At 46.5% G+C, this 20,023-nt stretch overlaps 1 protein-coding gene across 5 annotated transcripts in view; it reads right to left on the bottom strand.

Moving 5' to 3' along the window:
- Positions 1-20,023, bottom strand: part of RYR3 (ryanodine receptor 3) — a 1,864,151-nt gene that overhangs the window by 1,356,906 nt on the left and 487,222 nt on the right. For all 5 annotated transcript variants that reach the window (XM_086937034.1, XM_086937032.1, XM_086937031.1 and 2 more), the window contains 2 exons: positions 19,198-19,303; positions 6,399-6,492 (listed from right to left, as the gene is read on the bottom strand). In XM_086937034.1, coding sequence (XP_086793160.1) covers positions 6,399-6,492; positions 19,198-19,303 — 200 coding nt within the window. The remainder of the gene's footprint in view (positions 1-6,398; positions 6,493-19,197; positions 19,304-20,023) is intronic.

Genomic DNA, 20,023 nt, shown 5'->3' with positions numbered 1-20,023 from the left:
GCAGTACCAGAGGACAGTGTAAAGCGTTTGTTGTACATACTCAGTCAGCAAAGGGTTTCACACACTCAAAAACTGAACTCCAGGCCAAGTGATTTTATATCAAAGATATTGCTGCTTTATTTCTAGAACCAACAGGTATCAAAATATACTGTTCTCAATATGAGAGGTCTCAGATGAGTATTTTGCAGAAAGGCAATACACTTTGTAAACACAATAGGTACAGGGGTTGCAGCAGGCAACACAATTCTACACACAATTTAACATTGAGCTCAATAGGGTTTCCTACATAAGAAAACAAGTTACTTACCTGTAACTTTGGTTCCCCAGTATTGGTAACTTTCCTAGATTCCCATGCTTTGTATCATTACCCGTCGTCAGCCTGGGAGCCCCGGTAAATAGAAAATAAAATAGCAGTATGTACAAAAGAGAAAGAAAGGCCTAGGCCTCATCTCATTTTGTAGCATATCTACCTCTTTTTGTAAAAGAGACCAAAATGTTGCAACAACCAATCAGATTAGCCTCACCCCATAGAACCCTCATGAGAGTGCCTCAGAGTCTCAGATTTTCGCAGCCGTTGTGTATCAGTAATCACTTTTGCTGAAGGCTGAGCTTTCCCATGGGAGGAGGGTGGGCGCATGGGAATCTCCGAAAGTTACCAATACTGGGGAACCAAAGTTACAGGTAAGTAACTTGTTTTCTTGCCCCAGTATTGGAACTTTCATAGATTCCCATGCTTTGTATCAGAGTAGCTAGCAGTAAGTCACCAGTGCACATTTTGCTACATGAGTATTACAATATCTCTGCATAACCGTCATCATATGACAATCATATACCTTGTAACAATACATCAGAAACATTATGTGATACAAAATGTGCAATCATAGGAAGGAGGGATAGAAGGGAATGCTCACTTCTCATTGGAAAAGATTCCTCAGGACTGCTTGTCCTTTTGCCGCTTTGCTCCTTATGAAAGAGTCCAGGCAGTAATGCTTTGTGAATGTATGGGCACTGCTCCATGTAGCCGCCCTACAAATGTCTTTTATAGGGACTCCGGCGAAGAGAGCAGCCAAAGATTAAACTGATCTTGTGGAGTGAGCTCGTACATGTCTCTCCAGCGGCTTTCCTGACGCTTGGTGGCAATAGTGAATTGCACTTGAAATCCAGTGTGTGATTCCTTTTCAAGGTGCACTAAAAGCCACAAAAGGTTGAGATGATTTCTTCAAATCCTTTGTGCGTTCAAGATAAAATGTGAGACTTCTCTGGACATCTAAAGAATGTAGAGACCTTCCTGCATGGGATGTTGGTCGAGGAAAGAATGACTTTAGAACCACTGGTTCGTTCAAATGGAAATCCGAAGGGACCTTTGGACTAAATTTTGGATTGGTCCTTAAAACCACTGTGCCCTTTTTCAACTGTAGAAAGGATTCTAAAAATGGATAGAGTTTGCAACTCTCCTACTCTCCTAGCTGAAGTGAGGGCTAAAAGGAGAGCTAATTTCCAAGACAAAAATTTTAAGTCCACCCGTTTTATAGGCTCGAACGGAGGTCTCATGAGATGAGCCAGAACCAGATTGAGATTCCAAGCCGGAGGTGGTGGCCGCACTGGAGGAAAAACCCTGAAAAGACCTTTCAGGAACTGGTTGATAATTCTAGCAGACCAGAGAGAAGGACCAGAAGCTTTTCTTCTGAATCTTGAAATAGCTGCCAGATGTACTTTGATGGAAGAATGAGAAAAGGCTTGATTTACCCAGCGATAGAATGTAAGGCAGTATTTGATGAGGAGCTGAAGAGAATGAATGGACGTGTTCCCGATGACACCACAGGCAGAAGCACTTCCATTTAGCACAATAGGTTTTGTTTGTACTTGGTGCGCGAGCTTGAGTTAATATCTCCATACATTCCTGAGGGATATCTAAGCTGTGGAACTCTCTGTGCTCAGGAGCCTGACCTTCAAATGGAGCTAACTAGGATCTGGATGTACTACCTGTCCCTGGGACATTGTTAATAGAGATGGAATGGCACATAGGTGAAATGGACAGACCTGAGAAAGCAGGAGAAGTTGCGTGAACCAGAATAGGCGAGGCCACGCTGGTGCTATTAAGATCATCCTGCAAGGTTCCATTTTTATTTTCCTGAGAAGACGTGGGATTAGGGGATTTGGAGGAAAGACGTAAACAAATCCGCCTAACCAAGACATCGAAAGAGCATTCCCCATTGACCCTCGATGGTGATCCCTGCTTGCACAGAGTCGGCATTTCCTGTTTTCTGGAGTGGCAAACAGGTCTATTGTTGGCGTTCCCCAGCGTTGAAACACTTCCTCCAGAATGTCTTGATCGAATTCCCATTCGTGACAGGCCGATGTCAGACGACTCAAGGTGTCTGCTGTTGTGTTGAGAGTGCCTGGTAGATGTCCTGCTGAAAGAACGACATTGTGGAGAATTGCCCATACCCATATTCCCTGGGCTTCTATCGAGAGCAGATAAGACCACGTACCTCACTGCTTGGTTATGTAATGCATGGCCGTTGTGTTGTCCGTCCTGACCAGCACGGTTGCGTCTTGAACTTTCGGACTGAAAGCCTGCAAGGCTAGGCGAATCGCTATGAGATCTAAAAGACTGATATGAAGAAAACGCTCTCTGCGTCCCAGTGACTGCTCACTTGGAGGTCCAGTAAGACAGCGCCCCTCCCTTCCATAAAGGTGTCTGGGGTTAAAAACAGAGGGAATGGAGTCATTCTGAAAGAGAGACCTCTCGAGATGTCCTCCTTGATAGCTCACCAGCCTGCTGCTTTTCTCATGAGAGGAGTGACCTTTATCTTGTCCTCGAAAGAACCTACCACTTGGCGCTCTCGCATGTTCAGTTGTTCTTGCAAGGGGCGCATTCGCAGTCTGCAATGCGAAACTAATGGTATGCAAGATGAGATCGATCCTAGAAAAGACTTGTTTAGATGAACTGACAAGGATCGTCTCTTTTGTAAATGGTTGGCAGAGAAGATTAGCTTTTTCTGTCTTTCTTCTGAAGGAAAGACCTTGCAGCTTCTTGTATCCAGAATGGAGCCCAGGAACTTGACCCTCCTGGATGGAATAAAGACTGATTTTCCCTTGTTGAGAGGCAGACCCAGGTGATTGAAAAGTTGGATGTAACTTTCGACTGCGCTTGTAGATGTTTGAGAAGACGGAGCTTTTATCACCCAATCGTCTAGGTAAGGGAAAACTTCCAGTGATTGTTTCCTAAGGAATGCTGCTACCGGGACCAACACCCTTGTGAATATCCGTGGAGCAGATCTGAGCCCGAACAGCAGTACTTTGAACTGAAAGTGGCTCTTGGCTACTGTGAAGCGTAAATATTTTCTGTGAGCTGGGTGGATTGGAACGTGGAAATACGCGTCCTGGAGATCCAAAGTCGCCATATAATCCCCTGGATTTAGAAGACGTAAGACGTTCTTGAAGAGAGACCATTTGAAAAGAGAGTTTTATGAGATAGGTGTTGAGCTTCCTCAGATTAAAGATTGGGCGCCACTTCTCTTCCGTCTTGTGGATGAGGAAAAACCTGGAATAGAACCCTCTTCCTCCTTGAGAAAGTGACACTGGTTCTATCGCTCCCTTGGTGAGCAGTTGACAAACTTCGAGACGGAGAAGATGCAGGTATTTTGATTCTGTGGCGCGAGGAGCTCTGGGAGGTGGAAGGTTTTGAAGTACTAGTGTATGGCCAAATTGAACGATATTCAGTACCCACCGATCTGTTATGAACTTCCAGCAATCGAGAAAATGTGTAATCCTGCCCCCCATTGGTGTTACAAGGGGTGAAGGACCAGTAGGCAGAGCCAGGAAGCCGCTATTGGCGTTTAGAAGTATCTCTCCCTTGACGTCCTTGTCTACCTCTTGAAGAATGGAGAGAGAAAGACGCCGATAGATTTTGCCTTTGAGAGTACTGAGGCTTGAATGATAGAGAGGATTGTAAATAGGAGGAGTGGTGATGTTGATAACATCCCCTATACTTAGAGAAACCTTCTCCTCTTGCACCCCGGAAAGGTACTTTTCGATATTGAAGTGTGCCGAAAGATCTTGCCGTCTCGGTATCTTTTTTAATGTCTTGGAAAGCATCATCTATATGCTTGCCAAACAGCATATCTCCATTGAAGGGCAGATCCAGAATGTTATTCTGCACCTCCGGGCAAAACCAGGTACATCTCAGCTAACCTTGACGCCTCAGGACCGCTGAACCTGCCAAGGCACGAAAAACCATTGTAGCAATGTCTATTGCACAATCTATCATCTCAGATGAAGATCGTTCACCTTTTTCCAGGATCTTTCTCCCTTCCGCTTTGGCACTCACTGGAAGCAGATCAATGAAAGGAGAGAGATCGCACCACATTTGGCGATCATATCGTCCCAAAGTTGCTAGTGGGTTCGAGGCCCTAACAAGGAGGCTAGACATAGAGGAAAACCTCTTGCCTACCGCCTGCCCTCTCTGTTTGTGGGTGCAGTCGGGTTTCTTGATTTTCTTAGGGCCGCCTGAGAAATAACTGAGTCCGGTCTAGGTTGACCAATAAGACAGGCCGTACTGTCCTCCAGTGCTTTATATTTTATCTCTAGACGCGGTAGAACCAGAGTTACAGTAGCTGGAGACTGCATCACCTTCTTGCCTTCATTCCAAACATGCTCCACTATGGGAATGGAACAAATAGATTTCTTAAAAGGTTCTTTAAAATCATAGAGGAAACAGTCTGATTGTATCACAGGAACAGAACGGCCAAATCTTTTATATGCTCTTTCCATAAGATTATGGAAGCCTCCTATGTCCACTGGAGGCGAATGCACAAGGTCCGGGGATGGTGAAGCCGGATCTGGGATAATATAATCGTCCCATTCTGCGTCAGGATTTTGGATATGTTCCTCATTCTGGTCCTCATCAGACGAATCATCATCCTCATCTGGCACTGTAACTACATCACGCCATTCTGTCACATGCTGTTCTCCCTGCCTTTGAGATGTTGATGCCACCGTTTTTTTTTAATTTCCGTTGACGCTGTCGTTGGCGGTTGTCGTAGATGATATAGACATCGTCGTCTACACTGCCATCATCGACGGTGTCGTCTACACTGCCATCGTCGTAGACGGTATCGTCTACAGTGCCATCGTCATCGACGGTGTCGTCTATACTGCCACCGTCCTAGATGGTGTCATCTACACTGCCACCGTCGTAGATGGTGTCGTCGACACAGCCATCATCGTCGACGCTGTCGTCGTCGACACTGCCATCGTCGTCGACGCTGTCGTCATTGACAATGCCATCGTCGTCGATGCTGTCATCGTCGACACTGCCATCGTCGACACTGCCATCGTCGTTGACGCTGTCGTCGTCAACACTGCCATCGTCGTCGACGCTGTCGTCGACACTGCCATCGTCGTCGACACTGTCGTCGTGGACACTGCCATCGTCGTCGACGCTGTCGTCGTCGACACTGCCATCGTCGTCGACACTGGCATCGCCGTCGACACTGTTGTCGACGATGCCGTCGTCGACGGTGCCGTCGGCGGTGCCGAAGTCGACGGTGCCATCGTAGTCGACGGTGTCGAGGAAGAGAGGAGGTTTCAGCTAGACTTCCTCACACCAGTTTCTCCTGTTAAATGTCCCTTCCTCTCCTTTACACCTCGGTGAGGAGATTCAGGTGGACTGCGCCTGTCAGACCCCCGGGAGGTCTTTTTAGAGGCTGTTTGAGGAATTTCCTTTGTAAGTCTCATCCTCTCCTTTACACCTCAGTGAGGAGATTTAGCTGGACTGTGCCTGTCAGACCCATGGGAGGTCTTATGAAGGCGTTTTGAGTGCGCTGCACTGTCAGGGTACAGGGCCCCTAAGGGTGGCACAATAAGTGCTGCAGCCCTTAGGGATCTTCTCTGGTCACCATGCCTTGGGTAACTGGGATATCATTTACTAGGGCTGACAGGTGGCCAGAGATGCTAATTGGATTTTAGTTCAACACAGTTTTAGGGAAGGATCACAAGCCCTGGGTACCTGGTTGGCAGGAGCCCAGGGCACACTCAGTCAAAGCACATCAGCAGTCAGAAAAAAAAAATGGAGGCATACCAATGCAAGAAAGATGGCACTTTCTCACACCCGTCCGAGAAGCAGGGCAATTAATAGCAGTGGGGAAGGTATATTAGCCCATTCCCACTAATCTCACTCACACCAGGCAAATAAACAAGGCCACTGTCTCTGTCCGCTATGCCCATGCCCCTGCCTCCGAGGCACTCTGGGCATCTTTCAACAACCCATAGAGAGTTCTAGAATCCTTTAAAGCTGTGCGAACGGAGGCGTCTGGATGTATGGCCCCACATGGAAGCCCACCCCAGGCAGTCACACCTGGACAGCTAAGTGCGAGCACAAGATACTCACTCACCTGTGTAACGAATCGGACGGGTCCGTGGAAGGGACAGTCAAGCATTCGTCATGGCCGTGGAACAAACGCAGCACATGCCCTCCAAGGAGATAACCTGCAGGAGAGTGACATCACATCAGTTTCAAACAGCCTGCACTGCTCGCCCCGTTTAGCCGATGACCCCATTTCACAGGCAATGCAATGTATCTTTCATATGGAACATTAAAAAAAAATGTCTTTATATGGTTGTAGACCCTCATTACAAGTGACCCAGTTAATTGCGATGATTCAATCTACCAACATTTATGGGGGAGAAAATGCCCAGTATTGATTGGAACATGTGCGGTAAGACCAAAAATCTGCACGTTATTCCCCCAAAACTAGTAATTGGGTGTTATAGCAACTGATATATCCCAACCCAGCGGAGTCTGACTTTCTCAGGCCCAATAAGCCTCTCCCCATGACCAGGCGGCTTGTAATGAGGCTCTATTGTGGGCCTATGCAAGGACGACAGAACCTTCCACATAGTGACACGTTTAGACTGAAATGTAAGTATTCTTCGTAACAGGAGAAATGCACACAGACAACTCAAAAGTGATAGGAAGTACACAGGTAGCTGCACTGGGCCATTCAGTAATCGAGTGAATCAAACTTAGGCCCTCATTACGACTTAAGGGCTGAATTCTGATCCTTATGCAAAAAGGAGTTTTTACAGGGCTCAGAATTACAGGTTATATGATAATTATCACACCCTCACAGTTTCCCCAAGAAATACCATCAACTTAAACCTGCTGAAATCTATTAAGGGAAAAGGTCTGGGGAAAAAAGCAATCTGTGCAGAATTTGGCGCGTTAAAAACTGATTCTGCATCTTAGGCCTGATTTTCCCATTGAAAACTGGGAACAGGATGTATTTACTGCATGTGGTAAATACCTCAACCTGGGGTATGGTCTTACTAAAACACAAGACGTATTGACCTCTGAAGAACCTTCTTTTTAGCTGTAGTGTAATGTTTTCAATTAATCATTCTATAAAGAATATCTATCTATCAAGTCAAGTCACCCTGGGTTAAGTGTATTTATCATGTATGGTAAATACCCCACCCTATTATGGCAAAATTGTAATGAGGCCCTTAGCAATTTGTATGTGAAGAAAACAAATCCAACTCCCACAGACCCGTACAGAGGAGCCAAACCAAGGGGTATTCAGTACCACCTGGCGCAGCGGCCAGGGCGACTGACTCCGGAATCTGGGGATCACAGTTCGATCCCGGGCACCGGCGGCAGATTAGCCCAGCACCATGTGACTCTGGGCAATAGCTTGCTTAATCTTCCCGAGGGCCCCCAGCGCCTAGAGACCCTTACAGGGTGATTGTGCGCTTTACAAATGTGGATTATAGATAGCCGGAATGAAAATAAGATACTTACCTGTAACTTTAGTTCTCCAGTATTGAATTCTTTCATAGATTCACATACTTAAATCATTCTCGTGGTCTACATAGAAGTCCCCAGTATATCAAAATAGCAATGCAAAGCCAATACAAACTGGAAAAAATAGGCCTAGGTCCATTTCAGTCTTGTGATATATCCCTCTCTTTTTGTAAAAGAGACCAAAAGAAGCTCTTAGCCGATCGGAACAAACCCACATTTCTAGAACCCTCCTGAGAGAACCTCAGACCTTCAGATTTTTGAAGCACTAGTGTTATAAATATAACCATAAAGGTCCCAAAGGTTGAGCTTTCTCAGGGGAGGAGGGTGGGTCGCATGTGAATCTATGAAACATTCCAATACTGGAGAACTAAAGTTACAGGTAAGTAACTTATTTTCTTACTACAGTTTTGGAACTTTCATAGATACACATGCTTGAATCAGAGTAGCTAGCAGTTAGGAGCAAATGTTTGTTCTAATTCTCTCTGAATAAAATAAACATGATAAAGAGTAAAAGGAAAAAGCAATCTTTACAGTATAAACTCTTAATTCCTGTTAAAACAAAGCATTTAATGATGGGAATCGGAATACAGACGAATAAGAATATCCATAACCATATAGAAAGATATCATCAAACACACCTAATGAAGTTATTAGAAAAGAATAGAGCAAGAAAAATATTACAAAAGAATGTGCAAGGTTCTTAGAAAGCAAAGGAAGAAGGGATGAGACAGAAAGCACACCATCATTGAAATAGGTTCCTCAAGACTGCTTGGCCCACTGCCGTACCACTGCGAACCGAAGAATCTAAGCAGTAGTGCTTGGTAAAGGGGTGGATATTCTTCCAGGTTGCTGCCCAGCAGATTTCCTGGATAGGTACCCAATCAAAAAGGGCCGTCGTGGCAGAGACTTCTCTAGTGGAATGTGCATGGACTCTCCCCTGGATGGGTTTTCCAGCTGCCTGCTGACAGTATTGGATGGCACTAGAAATCCAACGTGCGATACCTCCTTGAGAGAGGGGATAGCCCTTACGAGAAGCACTATATGCAACATAAGTTGGGATGACTTTCAGAAGGCTTTAGTTCTGTGGAGATAGAATTTTAAACATCGCTGAATGTCTAGAGAATGAAGGGCTCTCTCCGTAGGCGTTGTAGGTTGTGGGATAAAAGTCTTGAGAACCAGAGGTTCTTTCAAATGAAAGTCCAATGGAAATTTACGGATGAACTTGGGGTTGGTACATAATATTACTCTCTCATCTTTGCACTGAAGAAAAGTTTCCTGGATAGTGAGGGCCTGAATTTCACCAACCCTTCTAGCAGAGGTTAACGCCAGAAGAAGCACCATTTTCCATGATAGACATTTTAACTCCGAATCTAAGCAGTAGTGCTTGGTAAAGGGGTGGATATTCTTCCAGGTTGCTGCCCAGCAGATTTCCTGGATAGGTACCCAATCAAAAAGGGCTGTCGTGGCAGAGACTTCTCTAGTGGAATGTGCATGGACTCTCCCCTGGATGGGCTTTCCAGCCGCCTGCTGACAGTATTGGATGGCACTAGAAATCCAACGTGCGATACCTCCTTGAGAGAGGGGATAGCCCTTACGAGAAGCACTATATGCAACATAAGTTGGGATGACTTTCAGAAGGCTTTAGTTCTGTGGAGATAGAGTTTTAAATATCGCTGAATGTCTAGAGAATGAAGGGCTCTCTCCGTAGGCGTTGTAGGTTGTGGGATAAAAGTCTTAAGAACCAGAGGTTCTTTCAAATGAAAGTCCAATGGAACTTTAGGGATGAACTTGGGGTTGGTACATAATATTACTCTCTCATCTTTGCACTGAAGAAAAGTTTCCTGAATAGTGAGGGCCTGAATTTCACCAACCCTTCTAGCAGAGGTTAACGCCAGAAGAAGCACCATTTTCCATGATAGACATTTTAACTCCGCCATGTGAATAGGTTTGTAGGGATGCTTCATGAGTTGAGCCAAAACTACATTAAGGTGTCAGAGTGGTGAAGGAGGTTTGACCGGAGGTTAAGATCTAAAAAAGTGTCTGATTATTCTACCCAACCATAAAGAAGGGCCTGAAGATGTTCTTCTGAAACGTGAAATGGCTGCAAGATGAACCTTAATGGATGTGTGTACCAATACTGCCATGGCAAGATGGAGCTAAAAGGATCATCCTACAGGGCTCTGGCTTCATCTTCATGCGATGTCTTGGCAGGAGAGGAACAGGAGGAAAAGAGTAGGCAAAGGAGCCTGACCATGCCATCGAAAACGCATTCCCCCAGGATCCTGGGTGGTGATGCCAACTTGCGAAGTACCAGCATGTCCTGTTCTCTGGCGTTGCAAATAGGTCTATGGATGGCTTGCCCCCAGCTGAAAAATGCTGTGTAGAGTTTCTTGATGCAGGTCCTATTCGTGGCAGCTAGACATGAGCCTGCTGAGAGTATTCACTGTTGCGCTGATATCCCAGGAAGATGTTCTACTTTTAGCGAAAACCCCATTCTGGTTTGCCCACTCCCAGATGCTTTGAGCTTCCAATGACAACAGAGGGGACCTTGTGCCCCCGTACCCCACTTGTTGACATAATGCATCGCTGTTGTATTATCCGTCCTGATGAGAACTGATGAGTTTCTTATCCTTGGAAGAAATGCTTGAAGGGCTAAACGAATTGCTCGTAGTTCTAGCAGATTGATGTGGAGAGGACGATGGTGCTGCTGCCAATGCCCACTGATTTGAAGATCTTGTAGGAAAGCTCTCCAGCCCTCCAGAGAAGCATCTGTGGTTATTACTCGCGGAGCAGAGGATGCCAGAATAGAGAGAACTTCTGAAATGTTTTTCTGGTTGGTCCACCAAGAAATGGCTTGTAGCATAAGCAGAGTTACCTTGATGATATCCTTGAGGGACCTGCTAACCTGGCGCCATTGTAAGTCCAGTTGTTCCTGAAGGGGGCGCATACGCTGGTGGCAGAAGGGAATCAGAAGGATGCAGGATGACATTGACCCCAGAGGGACTTGTAATGGTGAACTGAAAGTTACTTTTTTCTTAGAAAGAGCTGGGCCATAGACATTAGTTTGGTCTGCCTTTCTAGCGATGGAAAGGCTTTGTTGAGAGATGTGTCCAGTATGGGCCCCAGAAAAGTAGTGCGTTTGGATGGGAATTTGATTTCTCTATGTTTACAGTAAGCCCCAGAATTTCAAAATGACTTGTGCAGGCTGTCGCAGAAGCTTGGGCTGCCACAATGGAAGAACCGTTTATCAGCCAATAATTCAAGTAAGGAAACACCTGGAGATGTTGCCTTCTGAGGAAAGCCGCCATTGGGGCCAGACACTTTGTAAATATCCTTGGCGCCGATCTTAAGCCGAAAGTCAGAACTTTGAATTGATAGTGTCTCCTGGCTACAGTGAAGTGAAGAAACTTCCTGTGCGATGGACGAAGGGGAATATGGAAATAAGCGTCCTGTAAGTCTAGAGTGGCCATGAAATCTCCTGAATTGAGAAGCAGTAGTATGTCCGATAAGGAGTCCATGCCGAAGGACTGTTTCTTGAGATAGGTGTTGAGTGTCCTCAGGTCTAAGATAGGCTGCCAATTTCTGCATTCCTTCTGTACCACACAAAATCAGGAGTAGAACCCTTTGCCTCTCTGGGATGACAGAACTGGTTCTATTGCCTCTTTTTGTAACATCAGCCGGGCATCTAGGCGCAGGAGATGTAAATGCTTTGTTGCCTGTAAGCGAGGTGGAGTGGATGGTGGAAGTTGAATAAGCTCCAATGTATGGCCAAACTGAACGATTTTGAGCACCCATTGAACTGCTGTTAATTTTTGCCAGTTTTGGATGTAGAAAGAACCCCCCCCCCCCCACAGGCACCTGGCTGTGGGAAGAAAACAAGTTACTTACCTGTAACTTTGGTTCTCCAGTTTTAGACTTGGCAGTCTCTAGTTGGCAGAGGTATACACTTCTGACAAATAGGGACTCACCTCCTCTAGTCAGGGCAAGGGGATCACACACTTAGATAACCCCTGCTCACCCCCTTGGTAGCTTGGCAAAGCAGACAGGCTTATCTCAGAGGCAGTGCGTTAAGCATTTATGACCACATACAGTAATAAAGTGAATACACTACAAATGGACACGACACAGTAGTATTATAAAAATAAGGATTTTTATATAAGGTTTAGCACACGACCAAATAACGACAAAAATATACCACAATCCTAATAAATACTCTTGGAAGGAAAAATAATAGTTCAAGTGTAGTTTCTTCTTAGCACAAAGTCTTTAGTAACAAAAGCAACTCTTCTTCTTTAAATCACAGTTCTTGGCAACAATGTAACCCCCACGGGAGTCACACGACGTCGAGGCAAAGTTAATCCAAAGGTTCGGCGTCGACCGCGAGGAGCGCTACTTCGAGCCCGGAGTCACACGGACCCCCCACAACACAGTACCTTGGAAAAGCGAAGCACACGATGATCAGCGGCGTCGAGATGTCCGGCGTTGCGTCTTCGGCGTCGATCGGGCCTCGGAGTCGGGGCGATCTGCAGCGGCGTCGAAAGATGTCAGGCAGGAGCAGCGCTCCCGAGGCGAAGCAGGATACGGCGTCGTCGTCGATGTTGATGATGATGTTGCAAGAGTGAGCAGCGCTCACGGCGTCGAGAGGGCTCGGGGTCGATGCAATCAGCGTCGACACGGGGTCACTTGGAGCTAGAGCCGAACTCGCTACTCACTGGCGTCGCTACTGGCGTCGATCGGGCCCGGCGTCCGGCGCCGAGGAAGCGGGACACTGGAGCCGTTACTCACGATGTCGAGCTGGATTCGGCGGAGTCTGTCGGCGTCGAGATTGCTGGATTCTTCAGAGGTGCTGGATTTTCAGGTTCCAGCAACAAGCACTTTTAGCAAATAAATGAAGTCCTTTAGCCCTGTGACTTCAACAGGAGGCTGGCACACTTCCAGCCCTTGGAGATTTGCTTGGCAAAGTTTGAGAGTACACACTCAGTTCCTCTCTCCTGGTTCCTTGGCAAAAATAAAGAAGCAACTGCAGGATTCCCCCCAGCAAACAGCACTCTGGCAGAAGGGGTAGGCAAGTCCTTGGATCAGCAGGCTTCTTGTCCTTGGTTCAGGGTTCCTTGTCAGAATTGATCTAAAGTCTTGGTTCAGGGGTCCTTCTCTTATACCCCTTTTTGGCTTTGATCCCTTTGTCTATGCAGGGGAATTCCCCTCATCCTGGGTTTGTTGTGGGTGTAGCCAGGCAGAGGCACCTGGCCTATTCACTGTGCAGGGCTGGGTCCTCAGATGCCCAGCAGGAGGTGGAGCCAGTATTGTCACTGGCAGGAGCAGAGCTATCAGTCGCCCGGCAGGAGGTGGAGCCAGCATTGTATCAGGCAGGGCAGGCTATCAAGAACTATTCTCCCCCTACTCTCAATGCAAATGCACCACTCACCCCACACTGACTCATTCAGAACTCTGGAGCCACCCAGCCCCTGTCACACACACACACCAAACCGGCAGAAACCAGAAATAGTTAAGACAAGAAAATAGCCACTTTCTAAAAGTGCTATTTTCAAACCCAGAGTCCAAAAACCATTCACACAAATGGATGCGTTATTAAACCCTGAGTTCAGGGATACCAAACTCGACATTGTACCATGCTCCCCGAGCCAGCTAGGATTATAGCATTAATAACCCCGGCAGCCCATTCTAACTTATGGAGAGCAGGTATCCTTACAATAGTGAAAAACGAATATGGCTGTAATTCACTATTAGGACATGCCAACCTAGTCAGGCTTGTCCTGCCTTATGCTTACAATGCACCCTGCCCGTGGGCCTACCATAGGGGTGACTAACATGAAGTTAAGGGAAGGTTTAGGGACTGGCAAGTAGGTGTACTTGCGCAGTCTGCGTGACAGTACCAGACTGCACGTAGGTCTAGCAATGGCAGACCTTTAGACATACTTTTTCTAGGCCGCTCTTTTGAGTGGCACAACATGTGCTGCAGGCCCACGAGCAGCATTTGTATTTACAAGCCCTGGCACTCCTGGTGCACTAGACTAGGGACTGACAGTAAACCAAATAAGCTAAACATGGAATTCAATCAATACAGTAATTTTACATAGGGAACACTTGCACTGTGGCACTGATCAGCAGTGGCACAGTGCCCAAAGCAATATACCAGCAAAAACATCGTAAACAGAGGAGGCAAACAGAAAAAAATGGAGGAGAGACTCAGGCCAATGATGTCAGGTCTAACATCCAGTATTGGAAACTTTCATAGATTTCCATGCTTGTATGTTATGTTATGTTATGTTATTTTCGATTTATATAGCGCCAAATCACCGACAGGTCTCTTAGCGCTTGCTTTGGGAACCCGTCCTGGCTTTCCCTGAGAGCTAACCCCTACTGGGCATCCCCAAGGTGAAGACCAGGCATCCCATCGCGGTGGGGCCATAGTGGAGATTAAGCAAGCTATTGCCCAGAGTTGCAGAGTGTGAACCCATGATTTGAGTAGGCACCGAGGCGAGAATTATCGAGTCCGTTGACATTTTGAGCTCAAGACCCTGCTGCGTCGGGAGTTGAACCCTGGTCCCAGGTCTGACCTCTGCATCAGGGTCTGCCTCCTCTAACCAGTGAGCCACATTCCCCGTCGTTGGAATGGCGACGGGGAATGATACAAGCATGGGAATCTATGAAAGTTCCAATACTGAAGTAAGAAAACAAGTTACTTACCGGTAACTTTGGTTCTCCAGTATTGGAAACTTTCATAGATTCCCATGCTTGTATCATTCCCCGTCGCCATTCCGACGACGGGGAATGATACGAGCATGGGAATCTAGGAAAGTTCCAATACTGGAGTAAGGAATAGTAGCTGGAGCCTGAAAGTTGTTATTGTCGACGTGTGGAATCCTTTCCCTGTCGTCCTCCTCTTTCCTCTTCCTCTGGGAGCCAAATTGGAATAGGCCACAGACTGAGATTGCCGCGGAGTGTATTGGGGTCGATAAGGCTGTGCAGATAAGGTGTATGAGGGATACCTGTACTGTTGATATCCACCTCTATATGAGGGCAGACCTCTTCCCCAAACTCCTCGAAAGGGAACCTTACGGTACTGGAGCTTCCCCAACGACTTTGCCAATTCAGCATCCTTCTTTATTTCCTGGAGAGCCTCATTGATGTGTTTGGCAAAAAGGGCCTCACCACCAAAGGGAAGATTCAATATTTTACTCTGAAATTCTAGCCGAAAAGATGTTGCTCTGAGCCAACCATGTCGCCATAAGACTGCTGATCCAGCCAGAGATCGGAAGGCCATTGTAGCAATGTCCATCATGCAGTCTATGACCTCCGAGGAAGCCTTCTCACCCTCCTGGCGGATTTTTTTGGCGTCTGCTTTACTTCCATCTGGGAGTCGGTCAATGCAGGGGGCTGGGTCGCACCACATCTGCCGAACATAACAACCTAAAATTGCCAGAGCATTAGCAGCCTGACCATCTGCCCTGACATCAAAGAGAACCATTTGCCTGTTTTCTCAAGGCGTCTGTCCTCCTTGTCAGGAGGCGTTAGGACTGGAGCAGCCGGATTGGATTTCTTTTGAACCACTTGTGATATTACTGAGTCTGGCTATAGGTGACCCACCAGGCAAGCCGGACTATCTTCCAGGGCCTTATACTTCTTCTCTAATCGAGGCAGAACTGGAACCATTGTAACCTAAAATCCTTCCTCCCATATGTAACCAACAATGGGGATGGCTTGCACTGATTTTCTACATGGTTCTTGGAAGTCATACAGAAAGCACTCTTTTTGCGAATTTGGCATTGGCAAATCAAATCTCTTGGCTGCTTTTTCCAAAAGATTGTGAAAACCACTGATGTCCTCCGGTGGAGATGCTATAGGAACCGGTGAGGGTGAAGGAGGAGTGGGTATTATGTAGTCGTCCCATTCCCAGCGCAGATCTGGAAGTACCCTCTCCTCCTGGTCGTCATCCGAGGTGTCCGAATGCTGGTCAGGAGGGGGTTTTGTTACACCCTGATGAGTGGAAGGCATTGAATGATGCTTAGGAGACACCACAGTCTGCTCACGAACAGTAGAAGGTGCTGGAAATCTTTACTTATAGTCCGATTTATTTATTTATTTATTTATTTTTTGCATTTGTAAGGCGCACAAATACCCACAAAGGGTTTCCGATAATATAATCTGTAGATCAGAAAGTAAAGAGGATGGCATACAGACCATCTCTTCCTGACACTGTTAGTGGTAACCCTGAGGAGGCACGTAATAGTGTTCCTCTTCATAGCCTTCCTCGAAATCTTCTTCCTGGCATTTAACATGCAACTCCGAAGGACTGTGGGTGTAACCAAAGGGGCCCTCATCATCCTCCAAATCCTCTTCCTCCAGGAGATGTGAAGGAATGAGAGGGGTCTCCTCACTAGGTGGAGTGACTTCTGAAGTTAAGTGCCTTAATCTTGATTTCTCCATAGGAATTTTCTCCCTTGTCGGTGTCGGCGATGATGACTTCGGCGGAGCTGCTGTTGACAGGTCAGACGGTAAACTATACGCCATTGATGGAGCCGCTGTCATCTTTGCCGTAGTCGTCATTGCCGTCATCACTGTTGTCATCACTGCCGTCGTCGTTGATGTAACCGTCGGCGACGATGATGCAGGTGGAACCGTGACCGGCAAGGCCTGTAGAGCCCTCTGCAACGATCCCATCATTGGTGCCATGGTTGGAGGAGATATCAACAAAGATGAAGACTGACTCTTAGTCGTAGCGACCTGGAAAACCTCGCTCCATGTCGACGAAGAGCATTTCTTCGTTGACGACGATGATTTCGTCAACGGTTTCTCCTCAGGAGGGACAGAAGAAGGCTTCTTGAAGGTTTTCATGCCATCAGGAGGGTCTGAAGGCCGCACAGAGCTTTCCTTTTCACCAAGCTGTCCCCTGAAGGATGCCCTTCCCTCTCATTTTCACCTCGGTGAGCAGATCTTGTAGGGCTAAGCCTGTAAGACCCATGGGTGGTCGTTTTTGAGGCTTTATGAGGACTCTCCTCAGGTGGGTGAGGTTCAGATCTTCCCCTCTTGGGAGACCTTCTGGAAGATAAAGACGTCAAGGCCTCATCACTTTCCTCACTAGAAATAGGCTCTTTTTGGATTTCAGCTTCTGGAGCCAAATGAGAAGACACCCCTCTGGATCCCTCAGAGACTTGGTGGAGAAGGTACACCATACCTTACAATGTGTGGCTTTGTGGTCAGGATAAAGGCATAAGATACAGTCCCTATGAGGGTTATCCACACTGAGTCTTTCCTTAGAGCAGGTGGCACAGGCTCTAAAAAGACTCTTCTTCTCCTTGTCCGACATCAGGAAAGAAGATAAACTAGGCCCAATAAGTATAATTCTGAAGAAAAAGTTTAGGAAAAAACTTCGCAAGAGAGTAATTACAGAAAAAACCGAGCGGAGCTCAGTGGAGACTCCCTAGCACAACGTGCAGTAGAAAATCTGAAGGTCTGAGGTGCTCTCAGGAGGGTTCTAGAAGGTGGGGTTGTTCTGATTGGCTAAGAGCTTCTTTTGGTCTCTTTTACAAAAAGAGAGGGATATGTTACAAAACTGAAAGGGGCCTAGGCCTATTTTTTCCAGTTTGTATTATCGTTGCATTCAGGCCCGGACTAGCCGTTGTGGGCACCGGGCAATCCCCCAGTGCGCCGCAAGGGTGGGGGCCGGTTTTGGGCCCTGTGGGCCGTTTTTGCTACGGGCCGTTTTTGCAGCGTAACAAAATCAGCCGAAAACCGGCCCTGGCAAAGAGCGCGGTCGCACCCCCAGGGGGCCGGCCAAGCACTTTGCCAGAGCTGGTTTTGCTTCTCAGTCTGGCCCTGTTTGCATTGCTATTGTGATAACCGAGACTCCCATCTCTACGACGGGGAATGATTCAAGCATGTGAATGTATGGAAGTTCCAAAACTGAAGTAAAAAATATGATTGTCTGTAAGTGCCAAGCATGGCCACAATTCAGCCGCCCACATGTTCAAATTCGAACAATGACCAATACATCCGTCTTCTTCATCAAGAATGATTATGCAAACACAATGAAAAAGGGGTGTTGAACTGGAAACAGCGGACCACCATTACCACATAATACAACTTTAAACGAAAGAAAAAGAGCAGGCAATTGCTCAGTGGGGATATAAGTCACAATATTGCCTCAAAATCAGTGTTCTAGTTGAAAAAAATGTATTTCTCAAATAGAACCCCTGCCAGAGCTCTCAATGACAGTACCAAGACCACTACCAACCATCACACTCCTACATGTGCGGCAATTCCGAATATTCTAGGACACTTAGAGCTATAAGAATGGTTGGGCAGCAGGTATTAATAATTGTTAGTGTATATTGAATTACTAAACAACTATTGTTGTGATCATCTCAATGGTAAACATTGTTTACCACGCATGCGATACAATGCATGCCATTACAACAACAGCGTTATCACATCGTATACCATTGCAAGTTGTTACAACAACTTGCTGTAGGGGGCAAAAATAAATTATACTATTCCAAAATCCAGCACCCCCTCTACAGCAAATCGTTGTAATGACTTGCATTGTAATGGTATGCGATGTAACAATGCGGTCGTTGTAATGACCGCGTTGTAATGGCATGCGTTGTAAACACGGGCATTGTATCATGACCTATTCAGATTAGACAAACATCACCACCATGTAGCAGACTGTAATAAGGGCCAGAATTGAAAATTAAGTGACGTAACCAGCACCGGAAACCACTGGCTCAAATTAATCAAGCATTGGAACACTCTCTACTTCCCTCCATTCATTATTTAATTTTATTGTAATGGCTATTTGCCAACTTTGGCAAGAGAAAGAAAACCGTTGCACATCAATGAATAAATCACCATATTTTGCAGAATGTTTATAACAGATGTTTTTGTGGCAATCCCAACTGCCTGGAACCAAAACAACTGGATTATTGGAAAAACCTACTCATGAATCATATTTTTTGTCTTTTGATAAACATTTTCAGACATCATATAGGCAGGAGTGTACATTGCTTCGAGACCGGCTGAGCTCGTGTAAACAGGAATCATCTGAGTCATACACAAGTCTTGCCACAACCTTTCGGAAGCATTCTCGCCGGTTTTCCAGGCAATGGGAAGTGAGTCTGGGGGCTGCCTACAAACAATATTTATTGATGGCAGCTCTGTTTTGTGACAATTGTGAGGAACAAAAGTGAAAGTTCTATCTTTTGAAATGCTAGTAATTGTGCTGTCAATTATGGGGGTGATTGCTTGGCACAAAAGTGAAGCCGTATCAGTAACTTGTGAACACAGTCTGGTATGTCCTAACAGCCAGCACACCATTTCTGAGCAGATTGAAACATTCCCATGCCGCCGCCAGCCACTCCTGGACCCACCTTCTTCGACGCTGCTGCCTGAGCAGGTGGGGTGCACGTTCCAGAGGGTCTGCATGAAGGAGGCGTCCACCTGGATGTTCCCCATCCCGTTGGATATGGAGAGATGCTGAAAGAGAAAGGTCAATAAGGCGCCGTCAGAGCTGGGCTAACTCATAACGTCTCTGTACCACCCCAGGACCAGAGATTGGGAAGGGGAGCAGGGGTCTCAACGGCATTCGGGGAATCTCTTCCTGTTCCTGTTTAAGGCCCCCACCGCTAGGTGGCGACAAGCCCACAGGGCAATGAAATGATATCAGATTCACAGGTGCCTCTGGGGGAACACAGGCAGCTGCATGTCAATCACGGAACCAAGCGCTCTCGTCCTCTGACTGCCACGGGCACAGGCCTGTCAGAAATAAAGTTTTTTTTGCCCCCACCTGAGTAATACAACCCCTACTTCACCTAAAAACGCCCATGGTCCAGGTTTGAGGGCTGTGTGGTCCCAGAGCCCATAAAACACCAGAGATGATCTGTGAGGTGGAATCTTTCTAATCACCCCATCGCTGCTATATCTATTCTTCAGTTAGGTACTGTACTGCACCTGCCCACAAAAGACCATAAATATATAATACTGCCAATAAGGCTGAAACGTACCTGGGTTTGCTTGTGTTATCGTTTGGTGGGATATATGGCCTACCAAGTTTAGCTGATCTGCAATTTTGTGCGAAAAATAGTTGACATATCTTTGGCCCTCTGCTCTAGCGACACGTGCAAAGTTAAAACTATGGAATGGAATGTAACCCAGAGGCATTTCAAGACACTGGATGAAACGTCAATTTGGTTATTT

The sequence above is a fragment of the Lissotriton vulgaris genome, chromosome 9, assembly GCF_964263255.1.
Source record: "Lissotriton vulgaris chromosome 9, aLisVul1.2, whole genome shotgun sequence".
NCBI lineage: Eukaryota > Metazoa > Chordata > Amphibia > Caudata > Salamandridae > Lissotriton > Lissotriton vulgaris.
Note: the sequence above shows the minus strand (reverse complement) of the source record. Positions and strands in the feature narration are given on the sequence as shown.